Below are 23,158 nucleotides of genomic sequence, written 5' to 3' on the forward strand. Positions count from 1 at the left end.
ATAATGTTGGATGCTGAAATATGCATACCATGTGCTATAAAAGACTGTAGAGGACACAGACAAATACTTCTATAGTTAGCTATCAGAAACATACCAGAGGTGTTCAGACTGCTTCACTGGCTATAGGTGGAACATGCCAAGTAATTTCATGAAAAGCCAGGATCGTTTTAAATGTTATATGTTAGACTGTATAATGCTCATTGCACATTTGGTGGAGTTACAGAGATCTGGGTCTTAATCTGTCTGCATGACAGTGCCTTACATGCTATAGCAACTCTTGCCTTCCAAGAAAATATTTCTAAGCTTATTTCTACTGCCATCCCTGCTGCTCTTTTATTTTTACAATGGGAACCTCCATAGTTGGAGTAAGGGGGGCGGCGTCCATTAAGGAATCTGGTAGGTGGATGCCTTTACTCAGCCAATTGTGTTTGGAGGACGATTAGCACCTACTTGTGTTTCTGTGTTGCTGCCGCAGGAATCAAAGGTGAGGGGTAGAGGGAGTCAGCTTTGATCTCAGCCACCATGACCAGCGTGTGGGAGAGTGGAACATCGGGCCAGCTGGACATGCAGCGGCCACCTCCTTAGAATGACGCTTCGTGGTCTTCTGGGTGCTAAGAATGATTGGGGGATGGATGTGTCCCCTCATCTACCCCCAGATTTCAAAACTTTTTGTTCTATTTGCCTCTCTGGGATTTTGGAAGGCCTCTGTGCAGTGCGTATCTCACTGCCTGCTGCCTGTGGGCTGGACTACCTCTGACCTCTCCACTTACTTTCAGATGAAATCTCCACAAAGGCAAACACAGTCAGATGACGAACTTATTCAACACTTTGTGGTTAAGAAGGCTCTACTTCCAACTCGCCCAAATCACTCAAGTCCCGTTTGCTCTGTAGTCAGTTTGCACTGAGTGATGAAATTGACTATAAAGTAAATTAAAAATATGTTATCTCAAAGAGAAAAGAAAAGAAGAAAGAAAGGGAGGGAGGGAGGGAGGAAGAAGGTGGGATGAAAGGAAGTGTAATTATATTTTTAGAATGGTATTTTTGAATGGCATTAAATCTGTTCTCTTTATATTAATAAAAATATAAATTTAAAAAAAGAAAATGCCTCACATTATACTCCCCCCCTGTGATGGCAAAGAGAAGCCATGAAACCGAGTCTCTCTGTCCCTCCCTCCCTTCTGCCCTCTCATTCTCCCTCTCTCTCTCCCCCAGACTCAAGTTGTCAACCCTTAACATTTGCTTTGACATCTTACTTAAGGAAGTTAATGGAGTAGCAACATCATCAGGGCCATTTAGTGGCCTTGAATCAGTGATTACCAGATTTGAATTTTACAGAGCAGAGACTTCAACTTTGGCAAAATTTTCAAATAATAACATCTCTGCGTGACTGTCCTCCATGACAATGAAGAAAATCCTAAATCATGGTGAAACTTTGAGTGGTGAATTTTGCTAATTATTCTGGCCTCGGATGTCAATCCTGTTCCATCTGCTCTTTAACACATATTTCCAAGGACATATCTATAATCATAACATTGAGCTATTGACTAAACAAGTATCACCCAAGAGAAAGATAATGTGAGCCACATGTAATTTAAAATATTCCAGTAACCACATTTTAGAAGGTAAAAAGAAACATGTGGAGTTCATTTTAATAATATATTTTCTTTAATCCAATATATCCAAAGTATTATCATTTCAATATGTAATCAATATAAACTATTATTAATGAGGTATTTCACTGTTCTTGTACTAAGTTTTGGAAATCCAGTGTGTATTTTACACTCACATTACATCTCAATTTGGACTTGACATAATTCAAATGCCCAGTGGATACATGTGGCTGATGGTGACTGTATTAGACAGAGCAGCTCTACATAGTGATAGAAATGTTTCCACTTACACTGGGAAAAAAATGTGAAAATGGCCTAGCCTCTTCTGTGCTCACTCTAAGACTTGTGTTGAGGTTTCTGATGGCGTCTGCCTGTTGTTTCTCTACAGCACATCAAGTCCACCTTCCATTCGCTGAGCCCACAAGCTTGTCCTGCCAGGTTCTAATCCCCTGTGCTTAGTTCCTATAGCAGGAACCTTGTCGCTGCCTCTGCACACGCATCCCAAGGCCCTCTCTCTTCTCATTCTGGAGTATCACTGCGCTCAGCTCAAATGCACACTCTCCCATGCAGCGTGTGAGATCCTGGGTACCATGGGAGAGCTTCCAAGCCATGCTCCAGTTCCTCCACAAACAAATGAAGCCCAGGAGCCCCTAGCAGGCTTTACCAGAGATGCCTCATACAAAAAAGGGGTGAGGGACCCACCTGAACCCAGAAAGATGGCTCAGTATCTCCAGCAGTTGGGAATGGCCACTTTTTTTTTTTTTACTTCTAAGTGAGAGACTATATCCTACTTCTTAAATTATTCTTTCTGAAAGGTAGAAAAGCATAAAGAGAATGAAAAATCTCCATTCAGTACAAATTCCTTTTTGAGTCTTTGTAAAAGAAGTCGGGAGCCTGTTATTGATGACCTTTTACTTTTTGTTACACGTATGTATTTTCAGAACTGAAATGTCTCTCATAACATCTTCATCCAAGTCTGCAATAAGTTAAATGTCTCCATGTTAATGCAGACACACACACACACACACAGACACACACCTTTCTTAATTCATTTCCAAGTGGGGAAATGTTTTCTTTATAGATGTAGCAAATCAATTATCCTCAATGTTCAAAATGGAATCTCTCGTTTCCAAACCTGGAGAAATAGCTGAACAAGACTGTTTTGCTTATTTATGAATGTAGAAACTGCTCTGATATTTACTGTTCCTTGCAAGCCTATTCAACAGCAAAATGTAGCTTTCACTTCTGTGCTATCATGTTCAATAGTAACACCGTGGACCACATCAATCACAGACCAGAAGGAGCAGATTTGCCGATTGTAACAAAAAATAAAAGAGAGGAAAAGAGACAGAGAATTCTTTAGGTTTAAGGAGTCCTGTTTTTCTAACTTTCAGAAATGGTAAAAATCAAAATGTCCTCGAAAAGCATTTCAATATAGATCCTTAAACAGACTTTTTAAAAGGTCATTATTTTATTATTCTGTTCTAAGGAAGATCAAATCTATGTTGATGGAATCGCTTTCAAAAAGTGGAGCTATTTCAAAATCCTAACAAAAAGTACACCCTGATTCTAGCAGTAGTAGTCTTACCTCCACAATCCACTCCATTGAGAGAGGAACTGGGGGCAGGGTCTGGGGCCTGGAAATAGAAACGTGGGTATCTTGCAGAGGTGACTAGTAGGGAAAAGGGTTTTCCAGGTGAGTGGGAAAGTGGAAGTTTGAGCCCCTGTAGCATTTTTAGAGGCTTCTTCTTTGCCTTTGCTGTGTTTCTTCACGGGCAAGACCCCCCAGCTGGAGAGTGCGGCGGCAGCGGGGGAATCAGACCCTTCGTGTGCCGTGTGGACGCCCAGATAGCACTGCCACACTACCTCAGGGACCAAGCTTTCAAAGGAGTCTGCCTAAACGCCTGAGTCAGCAAAACCTCAGCCAGCATCCCAAACACACCTCGGCGTGTAGGCGCCATCACCCACGGAGGAATCAACTCTTCCAGAACAGCTCCGTACCACTCTCTCCACCCCCTTACAAGTCCTGGAGGGGCCTCCATCGAGAATGGTTTCCATGAGGGATACTGGGGGGCGCTCAAGACCAGGCCAGGAGAGGGTTGGAAAGGTCTGGCGTGGGTTTCACGCTCCTTTCCTGCTTCCGGAATGCTCCCTCGGAAAGCCAGTCCTCCGGACATCGGCCTCTTTCCTCACTCCGCAGCTGGCGTTAGCTCCCAGCTTTCCCTCTTAGCCCTCAAGTGGCAGTGACAAGAGCCCAGGGTCCCCTTCTTGACCACTGTCCTTGTGGGCTACCCTACTCCATAGGCTTCTATAACATTTCTGTAATGTCTTGGAATGCACTACATGTTTTTAGACTACTACATAGATAACGTTAGGTCATTTAAGTTTCTCTCTTCAAGACAGAGCAGGGAACAAAGATAGAAATCTGCCTACCACTGCCGGTAAAACCCGACTACAAAAGAGGTTTGCTTGTGTTTAAGTGGCTGGAGCACATGGCGTCACATGCTTTCACAATTAGCCGTATGGACAAGGTAGCAAGTCCTGTTCCTTTAGATGGCAGGGGGAGGGTACAAGTCAGATAATTTGTGTTTTTAAGTGTTTCTGAGAAATGAAGACCTCCAGGGCAGAGGGAGAAGGTGGATCAGGAAATAACTATGCAAATCGCATACCTATGAAATTACTAAAACTTTGATCAGGGGCATTAACAGTTGCGCCAGCACTCGCAGGTATGAAGCAGGAGTGAGTAAGACCGGGCATGTTTTGGAAAGGATTACAAGAGTGTTTACTTACATGGTTTGGTGAGCACTCAGTGAAGTCCATGGCTCAGGTGTGACACATACAGGTATACATTCCACTCTCATTAGAGACTCTTGGGGATCTCAGTGCCTTTGGCAAGGAGCCAAAGGGACTGGACCTCAAAGCCAATTTCCTTTGGTGTTTCACCCTAACAACACAACTGCTCACCCTTCAGGTGGTGGAATGGGGAGCTGGATTCTGTGAGAGCACAGTGGCTTAGAAATGCTCCATTGTAGTCAGTGTTTCAACAACACTGGAAAATGGCTTGTGCCAATGTGAACTTGGAAACTCAAAGTGTGGTTCTTTATATGGCTGTGATGCCAAGTGCAATGTCCATCCTCATTCCTCTGGGTTGTTGTTCAGGGCTGCGTGGGATTGGCGGCATTGGAAAGGGAGGGAGGGCACTGGAGTCTGTCTCCAGAGGGTGGACTCAAGTTGCTGGGCTCACCTTTTTCATGCCTTTCTTTGACTGTCAGAACAATTCCAAAATAATAACAATCTTGCAGCATTGTCTTAGCACATCTATTGCTTAAAATGCACCATCAAAGTTAGAATGGCCCTACAGGTCAAGTTGTGCTTGTTAATGGCACTGTATTTTCATCTCTCAGGCAATAGAGTTGCTTCAACAGTATTTCTGTTGAGTGTGGAAAATTATTTGTAGGAAAACAGAATCAAAATAAATTTCAACATTTTGAAATCTATATTAATTAGTGTTTTATGAATTCACACTAAGATCTAACCAATTAAATAGAGGTTGAGTCCCCGTGGGTAGGATATGAACTATAACTGTGGATTTGAAATGATGCTTTTAGGGAATCATTTATGAATTTGTAAGTTAAAATGCTAGCTTTAAGTTAAAGCCAAAATGACGGCGGAGAGCTTCTAGTTTTCTCCCCCCTCACATGGCTGAAAACTGAAATTCTGTAAGAGATTATCTGTGAGATGCCTTTCTTTTATTATGCCCATAAATTTTAGGAGTGGCTTTGATCAAGCCTTCTGCCATTCTTGGTTGCTAAATCTTTTATTCATACGTTAATAACTTTAAAAACATTCATCCTATTTTTGTTGCAGTGAAAGAGGAAGTGTCTAAATAGTCAAAAGGGAAACATTGAAAATAGAACACAGTAAATGATAACTAAATTGGGGTAGGGTTTTTTTTTTTTTTTTCCAGAAAGAGCAGTGCTCCATGCTGAAACTTGCCAGAGTATTTTAAGATTATTGTCTGTAAAGAAAATGTACCAGAGACTTGAGATCCTCAGAGGAAAGGCATTACAGAAATGCAAACTATTATCAGAAACGCGTACTATACATAGAACAATGTTTGTGAGTACCTAATACTTCAGTCAGTGAAGTTTTGTTTTCTGGCTCATGTTTAAAGCACACACACACATATTCATGCACAACTTGCAAATCAAATGAGTTAACGCTCTGCCGACTTCCTCTGGACGGTGACCCTGAGGGTCAAACTCTTAGGAAAATTATGCCTGTTTTTCCATTCCCCTGATTCCAGTCCCCACCAACAAGCAAGCCCTATCTCAGAGTGGAAGCGCACAAAGACTCTCTCAAGAGACTATGAAGCTGCATTAGCAACAAAATCCTCTCTGTAAAATGGGAAGAAAGAGTTGTTAACTGATGAGTCAATCCCGCTTTTATAGCAGTTTATCTTCGTGGTATTTCCAAGAGCATAAATGCTATTAAAAAAAAAAAAGGCAGTCATGACAGGAAGAACACAGTAGGAAAAAAAAAAAAAAACAGGAACATTTAAGCCAAAAGCAATTTACTTTGCCAGTAACTTGTTACATTTCCTTTGTTTTATTATTATTATTGCAAAAGTTGGGGTTGAGATGAAAAGTTTCCCACACCTGCACTGCCGGGACACATAACTTGTCTGAGCCCACAGTGAAGTAAATACATAAATGCTTGTCTACAGCTACGTGCTTTAAGGAAAAAACAAACAACTTACTCTGCTCTGTTGTTCAGAAAATGGACTATGATCTGTTACTATTTGGAAGAGTTTTAAAAGATGGGTTAGCTGTCAAAGTAGCCTGGAGCCCTGGAGGTAGCTTGATTCTCCAGGGATTAACACCTATAGAAATAGCAGTGACTTCACAAAGGTGAATGCTTGTTAATTTCTTGGCACTGAGTTAGAGAAGCAGATGGGCAGTCAGAGAGGAAAGATTAAAAAAAAAAAAAAAACACCACAGTGATCTTTCACTGATTAGGACACGGAGCCAGCAGCCCACTGTGGGGGGTAATGTGTATGGTGCACTAAGTTTAGTGACTTCAGTGGCTTTTAGTGGCAGTCCTGTCATCTCTACCAAGTCAGGGCTAACAGGGACCCTGCTTGCTATTAAGTGTATAGGACTCTGGTTGCTTCCTGAGAGTGTTTTCCCTCGGGGAAAGCTTGTCCAGTGCAAGCAATTGTGAATACTTCATTATGAGGTGGAGAGAGAGAAATATGTATATGTGTGTGTTAGAGAGAAGTCGCTTAAACTAGGGCTCTGGATGAAGTCTCTTTGCCTGGGTTGGAATCCAGCTGCTTCCAAGTAACCTGTTGTATGACCCAAGACAAGTGATGTAATCTCTAGCTCACACTCTTGATCTGTAAAATGGGGATAATCATTGTGCCTTCTTCATTGGCTTGGTGTGACAAAGCACTCCGGACAGGGACTGGCCAGAGAAAACACTCGCCATTCGCTCCTGTTGTTGTACCTGTGTAATACTGAAAACATTCCTGCTAAAGGCATGCACTGAATTCTCTGATGAGCCAGGCTGAGACTGGGCAGGGGGTTATGTGCACATGTAAGAGTAACTGTGTGTTTACTGCTTATACTATGTTTTGTCAAAGTAGAACTGATAAGGGCACCAGTTGGGGTGCTGTTGGCTTCCCAGGTGGAGGTCGGTCTCACCTAAGGCACTAGAGTCAGGATTCTGGATCTTTCCAGGGTAAGACAGGTATAGATCGTTCGGGGCACCTGGAAGAGGGTGGGGCTCTTTCTTTCTTCCTTTCTCTCTTTCTTTATTTCTTAAGATTTATTTATTTATTTGAAAGGCAGAGTTACAGAGAGTCAGAAGCAGAGAGAGAGAGAGAGAGAGATCTTCCATCTGCTGGTTCACTCCCTAGATGGCAGCAACGGCCAGGATCCAGGAGCTTCTTCCAGGTCTCCCTCACAGGTGCAGGGGTCCAAGGATATGGGCCATCTTCTACTGCTTTCCCAAGCCATAGCAGAGAGCTGGATCGGAAGTGGAGCAGCCGGGACTTGAACCGCGCCCATATGGGATGCTGGTGCTGCAGAGGGCAGCTCTACCTGCTATGCCATAGCACTGGCCAGTGGGGCTGTGTTTCTTATGCCAAAGAATTAAAGTCCAGAGTTCCACCAGACCTCTGAACACCACCACATCCTAATGTATTTGTTTTCAATCACCAGCCTTAGCAAATGATTTGTTTTCATGACCCTAGACCCAAAAAGATGTAGTCTGGGGACCAGAATTCTGCTCTTTCCCAAGGCCAGTCGCTCAAGTCTTTAAGCTTCACCTGAGGTCTTCTGAAATCCCAAAGGTCTCTAACTGTATTTTGGAGGCTGCTACCGCTTCCTGCACTCCATTTTCCCTGGGACTTTGCACGTCGCATGCTCTTTGGGGCATCTGTGCATTGCAGGCGGAAGGAGATGAGGGTCCTACCGAGAAGCCAGACTCCATGGCTTAACCATAACCAAGAACCAAAGGCCTTAGGTCTCCCCTCCCAATTTCCCACACAGTGCCCTGTGAGGTATGAGTAGGAAAGGTGGTGGCAAGTGTATAGGTGCCCTGGGTGACGAGGATCCCACGTGGTCAGGCTGGCAGGCCCAGCCAGTGAGGACTGGAAAGAGGACTGTGTGGGTATCTTTATTTCCATTAGTCACTTGTTCATCCAACAGATCCTTGTTATGCAATGCTCCCTGCTGGGTGTTGTGCTGGGGCAGATGAAGGATGAATCTGGCACGGTCCTGCCCTTCAGAACTCTCCAGTCTAGTATAATAATAAACCCAACACACACACACACACACAAGTTAAAGTCCAGGGAACTTAGTGCCAGGTTCCAGAGAAAAGGATAGAAAACAAGTTCAGAAGGGAGGGTGGAGGAGGGATATGACAGGATAGCATTTACCTAAACATACCTGGCTTATCCAGATACTCGCTTTTTCTCTCTTGATCGAATCCCATTTAGTGTTGACATGTGTATGACTAGAATATTAGGTGTTAGCTGGTCTGTTCTAAGTTTGTAATTCTCAGAATCAGCCCGGGAAGGACATGTGCTTCTCTGGGTTTTGAAAACAGCTCAAAAGAATGGAGAAAATAGAGCCAGTTTGGGGAGGACTTTTCTCGTCAGTTCCTGGAATCTTCGCTGTCAGTATTTAAAACAGCATGCTGGATGCAAGTCCTCAATCTCAAGGCCTTTGGGATTTGAAAGCTTTTCTGGAAATAAATGCCTTTTAGGTTTAAGTGCTTTTCACCAAAATGCTAGCGAGAGGAGATCATAGTAGCTGGAACAGAGACAGTATTGTTTGGTTTCTGTTCATCAGTGCCTCGGACCTGCTACCTCAACTTGGGTTTGCTTCTGTCAGCTTTGGCTTGGGCTGTTATTTTGATAAGGGACATGAAAGGACATCCTTCCCTCGCAGTCATTAAAGTCTTAGCGCTTGGGTCAGTTGTGGAAACACTTCTGTGCTACACAGAGTCTTCTAAACAAAATGGTCCACGCCCTGGCTCCAGGCCGTGGACCGTGTCCGATCCGCAGAACGTGGCATGGCACTGTGACAGGCCAGCAGGAGGTCAGCATGGGCCGAGCAGGCGGATGAAATCACCAGCCCCGAGCAGAGCAGGGAGGTGGGGAGCGCACAGCCCTCCCTGCCAGTCTGGCAGCTCGTCGGAGTCCTCAGAGCTCATCCCACACACTCGGTGCTAGTCACTGCTGTGTGTTTACATGAGTAATGGAGCTGCCGGGGGAGGGCCGTTGTAAGCAGAGCGCTGAGCCTCGCCGCTCGCACTCAGAGGGAAGCTGACATCCACACCACGTCCAGACTTCCAGGGATGTGGCCCGGGCGCAGTCACATGCTGTAGCTTTCGGGAGCGCAGACAGCGAGCGATCAGGCAGATGTTTGTCGACTGGAATGGGTAATCGCTACTTTCTCTTCGCTTGAGTTTGTTTGTGGACTTGTTTACCTTTGAGCGATCTTGGCTGGCTCTCTGGGCTGGGCTCTCAGACCGGCGTTCTGGGGACTGGGAAGAGTGCGGGTTTGGGCTGAGGAGTCGCTTTGGAAACTTTTTCTGCCTCTCTGATTGTCAGCTCTGCTTTGCTGTGTTTTACCGAGAACAGAACTGTGTGTGCGCGGTGGAAAATCAAATTAGTAGGATTAATTGTGTTTGTAGAATGAGGACAGTGTAAAATGTCCTGGAAGCACTGTTTAACTGCCTGACATAAGTAAGGTTCACAACAATTAAGAGTGCTCGCGGTTGTGGAGAGTTGACAGTGTCGTAATCATCCCTTAGAGGAATGAAATGTGCGGGAACCTGGGAAGGTCTGGAAGAAATTGTCCGGGGTCTAATTCATTAGCTCGGAATTGTTCAGGGGCTGGTGGGTTACTTGGTCGGTTTTAATTTTGCTTGACGTGGGTGACTGATGAAGTGAAATGTGAAAGCTGATGCCGGACACTCCCGGCACTCAATAAACAGCAGCCTCCCCCACCCCCTGCCTCTCTGGGAGATGTGAAAAGATACTGAACTCAACAGCAAAGAGGAAATAGAACTTTGATTTGTCTTCTTGTCTTTGGCTTTTACAAAGTAATAGCCCCAATAGAGTCAGCCTAACCCCAGAGTCATCTCGGAAAGTTGTTTTAAAAAACCCTCAAACAGGCAGCCAGCATGCTGATTGAAATGTATCTGCCAGGTTTGTTGAGATTTGAAACATGCCAGTCGCAATATGATTAGTAAATACATGTAATAATATTTTCCAGCCTGCTATTGTGAATGTCTCTCTCTCTCTACAGCTCTCTCTTGACTTCATCGGTATGATAATTTGGGAAACTGCTCATGTTGCCACACACTTTCAAAGAGAGATGTTTTCAAATGCTGTGTTATTTGGCTACCCTTATGGGCTGGCAGGCACATCACTTAGGTCTCTGAAAACAAGATACAAAGCAAAAGACAAAGAATGGTCTCAAAGCCAGGTTCAAGGTTGTCTGTCAGCCCTGAATGCTTCTTTTCTCAGAGTAGGGAAGGGGGTTTTCTGTATCATCAGCTTTCAGAGTTAGGGGCTTCCTTTTATTGATATTAATTATATATGTTAAAGTGCCATAGATGGCTTTGGGACACATGTACAGAAGTGTATAGTCTACCAGGATGTAACCCTTTAGAGAGGGAATCATACAGTGAGAGTTGGCTATTTCTCTGAAGAATTTGAGAGGGACCACTGCACTGAGATTTCATGTTTCATAAGAGAGCCCATGTAATGAGAGTGTGTGTCAAGTTGTTCTCCATTTGTTTTCAGCGCCAAATCTTAAAGGCAGACCACGCAAAAAGAAACCATGCCCGCAACGAAGAGATTCATTCAGCGGCGTTAAGGATTCCAACAATAATTCCGATGGCAAAGCTGTTGCCAAGGTAGGATCATTTGCTCCATCACATTCATTTTGCTGTGTCTCTTCATTTTTCCTTGTTTCTCCTCATCTCTCTGCTCTGTGTCTTGGTGGCCGTTTCCAGGGCAGAATCTGACTTTGGCACTGGACGCTGTGTCTGGAGGCTGGGGGATGGAGGGAGGGACGCATTTTGATTAGTCAACAGAAAGACTTCCCGCTTCCCACTTTGGCCTGTTGGGTAAAGGACAGATGATTAAGCACCCACGTCACTGAGACTGAGATTTCATAGTAGGTGACACAATGACATAGTTTACTCTGCTCGTATCAAAAATAGACCAGCTGAACCATCCTCTTTCTGAATGTGTTCATTTAAATATGTTTCAGAGATTAACAGAGGATGAAATTAGAAATGGCTAGAATTAATCTTTTCAGTTAGTACTTTCCAAGGTCACCTCTAATTTACATCAGAGTAAAAGTAAAGATACATAGCAAAATATTTACATATATATTTATATAAATATTTACATATACCTATTTATATATTTTTAAAGAGCTCTATTAATGTGGAGAGAAAATCCAGGGCTCATTTTGCCTAAGCCTTTTTTGAATCTTGAAAGTAGAAATCCAAAATGCTTCGCATCAGGGAGGGCAAAGTGTCATGTCATAGCTTAGACTTACTTTTTGGATTTTGGTGGGCTTGGGTCAGATTTCCCTGGTTCTGTTTAACTGTTTGTGTTTAGGTGTTATTTCTGTGCCAAAGATTACAGTAATCCCTTTAGGACATAAAATCTAGGCCAGATTTCAACTGATACCATGATTCCAGGTACAAAAACTAAACTTCTGAAAATGTTCGAGTTTTGACTATTGGTAAATTTGGGAGACTCTGCTGTAGAAAAAAAGTCTGAGTTCCATTCTGTGTTTACAGCCGTGTTTGTCTGCCATGTCATTCCCCCTTCCTCACCCATCCCCCAACAGTGTAATGAAGTAAATCCTAGACATTCAGATTCTTTACTCTTCAGGTACGATTGTTTCACAAGAATTCTTAGGATTTTTTTTGGTTAGGATTTCTTTATGCTTTCAAGATTCTGAAGGATTAAAAATGTGCACTTTCCATTTTCTGGCTAAAAAACAAATCTATCTTTCCCTAATGTGATATCCATTCTGCTTGTTCAGTCTTCTCTGAGGGAGGCCACACAAATGGCATAATGACATCTTCTTGTAAGGAACATCGGAGGCTAGAACTGCCTTCCTTGGGTTCCATGGTCTAGAAGGGTGCCGCCAGGGACAGACCATTCCTTATCACTGTAGTCTGCAAGTTCCTGAAAGACAATGCAGAAGGCAAGGAGAAGGTTCCAGGACCATAACATGCAGCAGAGCTTGCGCGGCCTGTGGCTTGAGTAGTGCTGGTCCATACCCTCTGGGGTGACATCACGTGTTTACTCCCGCATATTCTGCACCTAAGCCCAGCAGGAAGAAGATCCTTCCCCGGTCATTTGGAGTCACTTCCAGGGTTTCTCTGGGAATTTTACAAAACTTATACAACTGATCTGAAAGTACAGTATCTCCAAGGTTTCTCTCCATGGAAGGCAGCTCAGGACTCACTCCCAGGCCTGCAAATCAGAGGACAGGAGCGGGCTCTACAGGCAGGCCGCATATGATCTTCAGTGACTTATCCTCCTTAAGATGGATACAAGTCAAGCCTGGGTTTTCTGAGTGACCTGTTCAGTCACCTCCCACCAGTGCTACCACACAGAACCTATATGAGGAGACGGATCTTGCTTGCACTGCAGATGTTCAGTGGTAAAGCGATCAGTGTCACGCTGCACTCAGCTCTGGGGGACTGGTCTAATGGCTCGGCTCTTTGTGGAGTCTTGGATTACAAGTCTGCCTTGGCCACTTCTAGCAGGTCTGGTGAGAACACTTCAGCTAAAACACTGGCACGTTCGAAGTATGGTGAACTTGTCTGTTGGCACCAACAGACAGACATTAAAATTGATACAGAATGAACAAGCAGCATCTGGGAGCAGGACAGCCGTGAGGAACACATGTGTGTCTTCAATGGCCTCTTCCCGTGAAATGCTGCAGCGAGGGCTATGAGACGGTGGCCCTCTGATCGTTTGCTGAACTGGAAGCAGAATTTTAGGTGACAGTGAGCTGTTTGACTTTATGACCAAGATCTGGGCGACCGTTTCCCACATACCTGAAACAGACCATCTGAGTGGATAAATACCAGTTTCGTGCAACTCCACAGAGCAAAGTTCCTAGAATGCATTCCATTGGGTTTGTTGTGTTCATGATCAGTAATTTTCCTGTCGCCCTCAAAAGGTTGTAGTTTCTCAATGAGAACAGGGCTCTGAAAGGCCCTGTTCTCCAGGGGAGATAATTTCATGGCTTCCCAAAGACAGCAGACACCACATGGAAGGAAACCATGCATTCTCTGAAGACGCCATGAATGTGTCCCACCCAAATGCTGCCATTCCCCTACACTCACCTTAAAGCAGCAGATCTCAGCAGATCTGAGGCCCAGGCCTGTTCATAGGATGATCTGTGACAAAGAAATGATCTTGGCCTATGTCTCTAGAGAAAAATCTATATGGATGGGAGCAAAATGATTTCTCATATCCTGTAAGCATTTTCCAAAGGCCAGACGTGTGTAACAGGTGGTTTATATTCAAAAAAGAATGTAAGAAAGGGAACTAGGGTGTGCAATATGTTCTTTCACTTAAATCACAAACATACTTTTGATATCTCACAAATGTGATGCTTCCATTATTTCCAATATTTTTCATTTCGTTGCGTCCTCAGAACCGCTCCCAGGGATCATACTTACTTCACTGAAGAAGAAGCTAGGGTCACCTAGCAAGTTAGTGACCAAGCCGAGATTACAATTTTAGCTTTTTTTTTTTTTTTGCTGCTTCAGCGCATCTTGCTATCCTAGTGGAAAGCTGGATTAGTTATAACTCAATCCCGTGGAAGGATGAGGTTAATATCAAATAGGTAGTGATTCATTGGAAACGTTAAATGTTGATTCTTTAATTAGCACTTCCTCAATCACTCTGGAAACCCCAAGGCTCCTAGTGAACTCAACAGGTGTACAGTGTTCAGGTAGGGAAAAAAATAGATCTGGTAATTAACTGTCACCATCAAAAGCTTGAGCTTTCTCAAGGTCACCATGATAACTAGCTCCTGTTTCCATTAACACCTGCACTATAATAATTCGATAGATTAAAGTGCTGAGAATGTTTTGGGTAAATGTGAAAAAATGTAGGCAGGAACTTGACTTGGTCCTACTCGGAACAGAATAGTACTTTAAAGAGCTCATTTATGTTACCTGGAAAAAAAAAATGTCTCAAGCTAGTAGGAGAAAGGGAGGCATTGTGTGCTTGCTCACTTCCGACCCAGCCCCTGGCTCCCTCAGGAGCAGCGTGGGGCGAGCCCACTGGATCAGGATGGAGTTCAGTAGCTGGCAGCCTGGCGTCATCTGGAGCCTGCGCCATGATCTGAATTACTTCGCACCTGGCTTGTGCATCCCCTGTGCACTTTCCTGCTGTCTCTGGCTGTTTCCACACAGGTGAGGCAGAGGGTTAAGTAGGTATCTGGACACTGACACTGAGGAGCGCACCACATACTCCTTTAACAGGTGCTTCGGACCTCGTAATCTTAGAGATAAGTGGCCTGCTATCGCTGCAAGACTCAGCCTGCTTTCTACACAGCCCTTTGCTCTACTCCTGTTTCTAACGAGACTGAGGTTTGGAGGAAAGTGGAGCTGAGTTCCAAACCCAGACATTGGCCCCTCACTTGCTGAGCTTCCGTGTTCTCCACGGGAAAATGGGGCTCAGTGTCTGCCTGTTAGGATTCTGATGACCTGACCACAGAACGGGGAAAGCCCACAGTACTGTGTCCACTCCGGGTGCTCTGTGTCTCTGCTTTCCTTCCGTTTTGTCCGCTGTACAGCAGAAGGGACAGAGTTCTTTTATACTTTGGAAACCACCTGGTTTTATCTTTGACTTCTCATTTGATACGTCACATTTCTAAATGGTATGTTTTGTCATGCTTAGTAATATGATGTGCTTTTTAATTTGCAGTTTGTTTTCACTCCCAATTTGATCTTTTTAAGAGTGTCAGTAGAATGTTTAAAACCACAAGCCCTAGACTGGGGCCACTTGAGCTCAAATCCCAGACTCACTGCTTACTAACTTGTACATGTGCTACTCACCCTGTTTCTTACTTGCCTCATCTCTAATACAGGAATAATACTGACCGTATTAGGATTGTGGACATAAAATGAACTAATACTTAATAGAGCTTAGGACAGAACCTGACTAGGGTCGGCGTTGTGGCATAGTGGGTTAAGTTGCCACCTGTGATGCCACCATCCCACATGAGCACTGATTGAGTCCTGGCTGCTCCACTTCTCATCCAGCCAGGTAGCAAAAGATGGCCCAAGTCTTTGGGGGAGCTCCTGTCTTTGGCATGACTCAGCCTGGCCATTCCAGCCATCTGGGGGAGTGAACCAGCAGATGGAAGATTTCTGTCTCTCCTACTCTTTCTGTAACTCTGCTTTTCAAATAAATCCTCTAAAAAAAAAAAAAAAAAAAAAAAAAAAAAAAAGAATAGAACCTAGCTATTCAGAAAAGGCTGGGAAGCAATGCAGATTACAACTGGAGTGATTTTATGATTTCAAGAAGCCATTAAATCATACATTTCATCAGAACTTTAGCCCCAACAACCTAAAATTTGAAAGCGAAAAATGATGACAACATAAAATTTCACAGGATGTTCTCCTTAATAGAATGTTACAAAGTACTAAAGTCTGAGAATACCGTAAGTGAAAATATTATGTGGATAATATATTTAACCCCAATTCCACAGCCCCTTAAACATTAAAATCTCTTCTAGACCCTCCGTTGAGTGAGTTGTGCATGCAATTTTACTTCTCCAAGACAAGTCTAAAGATATCAAACGAACATGTTCACTTGAGAGAATAAGCAATAAAGAAAACCCTTGCAGAGGGCACCCTTCCCTTTAATAAATAAGCATAGTCTTTTATGTTCTTAGTACTTACTAAGGAAGATCTGCAGGGAAAGAAAAGTTCAAAAATCTGAAATGGAGCGCACTGTAGAGTATGTGGGACATTTTTATTCATAACATTTCCCCAGCACTTGCCCTCTTCCCACCCGATGTTAGATACGGAGATGTAAAGAATATTGGAATGTACACATTCCCCATGGGCGCACTTGAACTCAAAGTCTGACCCTTTGTACTTCCCCTTTTTACAATTAAAATAGCTCAGCAACTTAGCGTTCTATTTAACAACCATCAAAGGCCTCTTGTAGAACATGGCAGTGAGGAGGGAACATTAGGTGAGCCACTCCGTAGGCCGAGCCCCACATCCGCCCAGAGTGTGGAAGGAAGAGCATCTGGAACATTCGCCGCCATTTATTTTTTTAATTATGGAACTTTTCACTTACTCTTGTTGGGTTTTAGCTGACCTCTACCCTTCGTTTTGCGGCAAGTTAACGTGTCTTATACTCTCAGAGCTGCCTGAAAAGCAAGGAGTTCTCATTAAAGAGTGGGATCCTTTGTTTCCTACTGAGAAACACTTTCAGGTGACAGACAGCGGAGAGCTTGCTGGTGTTCCTGATGCGGGCATGTTTTTCCAGTTTGCTGGTGAGAGTAGCAAGCAGATAAATTTCCTATGAAGCAATAAATGCACCTTTCATTTTGATACAAAGTGTACGGTATGGGACAATTTATTAAAAAGTCAGGGTTTATTCAAGAACCTTGATGGATGGTGCCCCTTAGGAAAATAAAATATATAAAGAGGCGAAGGAATGGTTCTACCAGATGCAAATACTGTTTCTTGTTTCATATCGGTTGTACTTAGTGTCTAAAAGAAGCTGGGATAGATTAGCAAACTGTGGCCCAATGGCTCTGTGTTTCTGTCAATAAAGTTTTAATGGAATCGTTCATTTACATATTGCCTATGATCTCAGAGACTATATGATTCCAAAACCTGTGGTGTTTACTGTGTGACCCTTTAAGAAGCCTAGCATCCCCTGATCTAAGACAATCAGGTTCAGTGGTGCCTTGAAACTACTTTCAGGGCCAGTGCCACCCATCGGTGCAGCCTGTCCCTTCTGAGAGCAGCATCCCCGGCTACATCTCTGTACGCATTCCAGAGTTCTGCCCTATTTGAAAACGTGTACTTTTTTCTTTTCCAGGTGAAATGTGAGGCCAGGTCAGCCTTGACCAAGCCGAAGAATAACCACAACAACTGTAAAAAAGTCTCCAATGAAGAAAAACCAAAGCTTGCTATTGGTGAGGAGTGCAGGGCAGATGAACAGGCCTTCTTGGTGGCACTTTATAAATACATGAAAGAAAGGAAAACACCGATAGAACGAATCCCTTATTTAGGTTTTAAACAGAGTAAGTATACTTGTTTTCATTTCTGAAATATCAAAATCGCTGAGATTCTTTGAATTGAAAAAAAAATTTTTTTTGGACTCAGGATTATGTTGCAATCCTAATCTAGGGATGGTGTTCTCTGTTTATACTAAATCTACAAATCATCCAAGCCAAGAATTTTTTCCCTGCCTTTTTCCGCTACATTGTTCCCTTCTGGGACAGTTGCAATGAGATATTTATAGGCTTGAATCCACTGATTATGACTGGAAATAGACATGTTGAAAGTTTCTCATTTTCTGTTTTGTCAGTCTCGAGTGTCTGCACCGCCTTTCTTGTGAGATAATAATATGACGTAGCTTTATCAGGCACAGATGTTGCCTGGGAAAAGACAGCTTTTCAAAGGAGGACATTTAAAGGTGGACAAAACAACCACCAAGAGAAAATACATTTCCTAAGCCCCAAATTTGTTAAAAGATAACAAAAATCTGACTTCAGAGAAACAAGAAATGCACAGATTTGAACAGAGGGCCCAGTTTTCAATTACTTTCACATGTGCCTTTAAGTATCATCCCATGGAAAGAGAACAGGAACTCATAGCTGATGAGAATTCCATAATAATAGAAAAAGAAAAAAAAGCCCAGATCTTGCCCTGAGTTTGCAAGTGAATATATATTTTGCCTCTGTCTGGATTTAGTGGTGCACGAAGCGATGAGCCTCTGGCTTGAAATAGTATTTTCTCCAAACGTATCTCCCTAGATTAAAACCATGTGTCATTTTGATGAAGAATGTCAAACCTGTATGTTTTACATAACAATTTACATACCTAATAGCAATTGGCACTGATTGCAAGAGAACACTCGCAGCCATTATAAACTTATATAACTAGGAATGATTACAATGTTTGTCGGAAAACTGGTTGCTTGAAATAGAAGTAAAATTAATGTACTATGAACAGCTTTGTTGCATTATGCATTGGTTCAGATTAAATCAAGGCCGACGCAGGGCTCTTGATAGCTTTGAAATAGTGCAAGGTTCAATGAGGCTTTACGAACATGTTGTGTCACAGAGCCTTTTTTTTTGTTGTTGTTCTAATTTTCATTTTGTTCATTTCCCTTACTAAGGAATTACTTGAAGTTCAATTTTCCCCTCTTGTAAAAGAATCAGATCCATAGTAGTCTCGTTCCAGGGTATTTGGTATAAATGAATGAGTTGCTAGCAATTGAGCATAATTGTTTAACAACCTCAACACAGGCAAACCCTGCTTGGAAAAAAATATATTTGCGACATCACACAAACAAGTTAGAGGACCAGGAGGGTTCATGACTCAATTCCTGTGTGAATGAATGTCTTCCTTCCCTCTCATCTGTTGTATCACAGCTGCCTTGCAAGTGAAATATTTTCCTACTCATTGCAAGGCATCACGTGGTAGTGAAATACAATGTAAGCCTTTATTAGAGTGTTGTCATCAGCCATTCGATTAAGAAGGTAATCATATATTAAGTTGGCTGTTATTTATTGATCCTAGGGAGTTTTTATCTGAGGGAAGCATTATGTAGTACTGTTTAATGAATGGCTTCTTTCTAAGGGCTGAACACAACCAACCCCAATTCTGAAATACTTTTTCCCAAGGATGCTCTAATTTAGCTTTTCTTGCTCTGTTGACAGTAACAGGACTAAAACCATGTTGTCCTTTGTCCTGAAAGTAGAACTATCTCCATAATTTTGTGACTATTTCATAAGAAATATTTTAAGTGTTAAAAATAGATTCTGTTGTTGAATGCCCTTTGGCAAATTGTTTCCTAAGAACTTAGCTTTCTGTGATACGTTAGTGTTTTTTTTTTTTCTCTTTCTCGTTGAAAAAAATGTTTTAATTGACATTTCTTGGAAATATGTTAATGCAATGCTTATCTAAATACTTATTGTCCCTCTAACAGTTAACCTTTGGACTATGTTTCAAGCTGCTCAAAAACTGGGAGGATATGAAACAGTAAGTGTTTAAGCAACTTAAATGAAATAATTTTGCAATCTTACTTCCCCCCCTCCTTTGACCAAAATGTAGAAAATGCAAAAGCAAACTGTCATTGGCTGCCTTTTTTGAATGGCTCTACACTTTTGGGGGTTTATTGGGCCACTTTTGGAAACAGTCCCAATTAGTTCCAGGTTTGGCAAAATTGTAAACTTGTCGTAAAAACTACAAGTGGAAAACATATGTAACTCTCCCCTGTCAGGGAAATTAGTTGGGTCTGTAATTTTTTCCCATGTTGAGAAAGGGCTATTATTGTACAACAAGCCAAGATTGCATAAAAGAAATTTCTCTTGGCAACATACCTGACATCTGTTCATGTCTAATATGGGAAATGTATTAAAGGCTTTCAAAAGTAATCAGTATTGGCCATTAAGGAATAGAATGCAGCAGAATCTCCTCTCATTCTAGGGCAAAAGCAGCTTTATTAGACAAGGGTCAGTGCTGAATAAACAGGAAGTTATCAAACTTATTCAGAACAAGCTCTGACACTCTTTATCAGCTAATTCTAACTGACAGGAGTGGGTTATTTTTAGCCCACAGGAAAATTTGATGGCCACGGATTTTTACAGCGTGTATTTTGAACCAATAAAATGTTAGAGCAACAAACTCAGATTAAGATCTTGAAATAAGAAGAAAGAGCTGCATTAATCCGGCACACAGAGATGGCATCTGTAATAAAATCAATTGACATAGGAAGATGTCGTCACTGGAAATATTTTCTCTTCCACACAATGATCAGATTAAGTTGTGCAGTTTCTTCTGCAATTGAATAAGAAATTATTTTTTTCTTTGCTTAAGCAGTAATCTGGGATATCTCTGTACCATAGTAAAATGACAGTAAGAGACACAAAGTCAAGAAAATGAAATTCATTTCAGCCCAAGCATAATAATCATTGTTTCTTGCCAGATAAAGCATATTGTTCCACAAACTATTATAATGGTTTGATGTCAGGGGCTTGGTATGGGAAATGTTGGCAAGTGTTATGTGATTTGGAAAATCTGGCATTGACTATAGAGATATCTTCTATGAATGCTGTCTAAAAATTCTTTTTGAGTATATGAGCATGTAAAATATTTATTTAATATATAGACTGTATATATATTTGTTTATAAAGAAATATAATAGTCATGTAAACTACTCATAAAATGTACATTTCATAGACATGAATTTACTTGAATTTTTCTTATCAAGTGCTCTATGTAAAATAAATATTGTGATCTTTCATTTGGTCAAGTCTGCTGATAGGACCAGGCAGGATATGGACTCCTTGCCACTCTAGCTCATAGTTCTGTAAAATCTCAACCTAAATGTAGCTTTCATCCAAGTGAAAAAAAAACTTATTCTCATAAATTTAGGGGTCAACCTCACAACCTAGACTTTTAAGTCGAATTTTTAGTATTAGGAATAATAATACATATTCTTATGAACTGTGACTGTGGATAGTTACATGATATTGCACAATATTAAGAAATGCCTTTTTAAACTTGGGAACTTTTTGTTATTCACTGATAGGGAGAGTGCCAGCAAATTTCACAGAATCAGTTTTTCCTGCTTTTGTAACTTTTGTAACTTCACAAAGATTCCCCCTCCCCCCACCCCAAGCAACAGCAAATTGGTATAGAGTACAGAAGAAACCGCTGTTAAATTTCAGGGTATAAGTGGTGCTCCTTGAACACATACTATTTATTCTTTTGTTAAGTGAAAGAGTGACCACACAATCAGCAAATCAGCTGACCACATGCTTACTGAATATCTTATATATACAAGGCACTGTGTCAGACACTGTAGGAGATGCAAAATATCTAGGCCAGTGGGCCAGTGCTTGAGGTGCTCATTGTCAGGAGAGGCAATGGTTATCATCATGGACAAAGTGGAGACAGATGAGTGCCCTGTAGAGGTAAATTTACACCTCATGTGGAGGTGAAAGAAGGAAGACTTGGTGGCTGCAGTACTGTTTGAGCAGAATTTGGGGAAGAGATGAAACTTAGACATGAAAGATCACAGTCTTTGAGAAAGAGGGAATGAGTCAAATGGGAGAGAGATACAGTCACAGAATCAAATCAGACATAGAGAGTTTAGTGATTAAAACTAGAATGGGGAGCTGGGCCAGGTGACCTTGAAGCGGGAGAGGAGGGCAGAATGGAAAGGATGGGGCCAAGTGAGGAGGCCCCAGAGCCATTTAGTAGACAGTGGGGGCTACAGGAGGGGACCATTCATCTCCAGAGATAAGAGTCGCTCTTCTCTTCCTGGTACTGTTGGGGACATCTTCACAAAAGGGAAATTTATAGCTTGCTTTGGGGCAGATAAGGGAAGAACAGCAGCTCTTCCTGTATCTGTTGATTCTCTGCTGCCTTCAGCTCAAATTGATCCTTATACGAAAGCGGCACATTTTGCGGGTGGGACACTCTGATTCCCTTCACTGGGGAGAGGGAATCTGAAAAACCAGATTGGCATCTGCCCCATGAGAAGAATTCCTCCTTCCCAGTCTTCTCACATCTTGCTAGATGCTGCGTGCTGCCTCTTGGCCCTGTACGAAGTTATTTAAGCTCTTGAACCCCCTACAAATAGAATACATTTGGTTCTTGGCATATTTTGATAAGAAAAGTGTGAGGTGTTTGGTGAGGATTCAGGTTTGAAGTGACACCAGGAGATGTACAGTAATACCCAGTGTCCACGGACGTAACGTTGTCATCACAGAGCCACTGAAGGCCTCCTATCTCTGAGGTGATCTGATACCAAAAACCAGTGTGGACCTGTATCGTTTAGCACTCAAGAGAGACCGTAGAGTCTTCCAGAGCAGTGGCTCCCAGAGACTCCTTGGGAACGGGGGCTCAAATGTCCAACTGGGAATTTCAAAGCATGAGTAGCAGACCAGACCCCAAGCCCGGGATTCACTCCCGGGTGAGAGCTGGGCCTGAGAATCAGAGAATCCTTTCGGTTAAACTACTGAGGTGCTGCTAATTCAAAGCCAGCTATAAAATAATTATTAAAACTTGCCCTAGTGTCCCCCATAACCCTTCCCTTCACAATGTGATCCTCTGGGCATTTGGCACAGTGGTTTAAGTTGATACTTGGGAATCCCACATCCCATATTGTCTGGTTTGAGGCCCAGGTACAGTATTTCCAATCCAGCTTCCTAATGTGCAGCCTGGGAGACAGCAGGTGAAGTGCTTTGGTCCCTGCCACCCACATGGGAGACCTGGATGGAATTGCTGACTCCTGACTTTGGCCTGGCCCAGCTCTGGCTATTGTTGGTATTTGGTGAATGAACCAGCAGATGGAATCTCTCTCTCCCTCCTCTCTCTCTCTCTTCTCTGCCTTTTAAATAAAATGAAAAAAAAAAAAAAAAAAAGTGGCCCCCATGTAAGTCAAGTATCAAAGATTAGAAATTGGCCTCTATGATTTTACCATATAAATAGGCTAGAAATGAATGTTCCCTTGACTCAAGAGTAGCACAATGTCTTAGACAAGTATTTTTCCATTTGCTAAGGTGGTGATCTAAGTCGGGACTCAGTAAGCTATTTCCATTTTGAATGAGGAAGAGTAGCCCCCAGATTTTTTTTTCTGAGTTGTACTTAGTGAAAAAGAGATCCTTGCTCTGCTCCCTTTCACACCTGCATTTTACAAAGAAGAAAACAGGCTCAGGGAGATGCAGTGCGCTGCACAGAGTCATCAGGGCAGTCTTCAGACCCTGACCTGCCAG

The 23,158-nt window shown here is 42.5% G+C and overlaps 1 protein-coding gene across 2 annotated transcripts in view; it reads left to right on the forward strand.

The window, feature by feature from the left end:
- ARID5B (AT-rich interaction domain 5B) overlaps positions 1–23,158 on the forward strand; it is a 178,794-nt gene that overhangs the window by 124,860 nt on the left and 30,776 nt on the right. Inside the window, exons 1-4 of one of the 2 annotated variants that reach the window (XM_062214589.1) lie at positions 9,271–9,560; positions 10,933–11,045; positions 17,245–17,449; positions 19,363–19,415. In XM_062214589.1, the coding sequence (XP_062070573.1) occupies positions 9,557–9,560; positions 10,933–11,045; positions 17,245–17,449; positions 19,363–19,415 (375 nt within the window). In that variant the 5' untranslated portion in view covers positions 9,271–9,556. Of the gene's footprint in view, positions 1–9,270; positions 9,561–10,932; positions 11,046–17,244; positions 17,450–19,362; positions 19,416–23,158 lie in introns of those variants that run through there. The other variant, XM_062214588.1, reaches the window with a different exon arrangement.

Source organism: Lepus europaeus, chromosome 17 (genome assembly GCF_033115175.1).
Source record: "Lepus europaeus isolate LE1 chromosome 17, mLepTim1.pri, whole genome shotgun sequence".
Taxonomy (NCBI): Eukaryota; Metazoa; Chordata; class Mammalia; order Lagomorpha; family Leporidae; genus Lepus; species Lepus europaeus.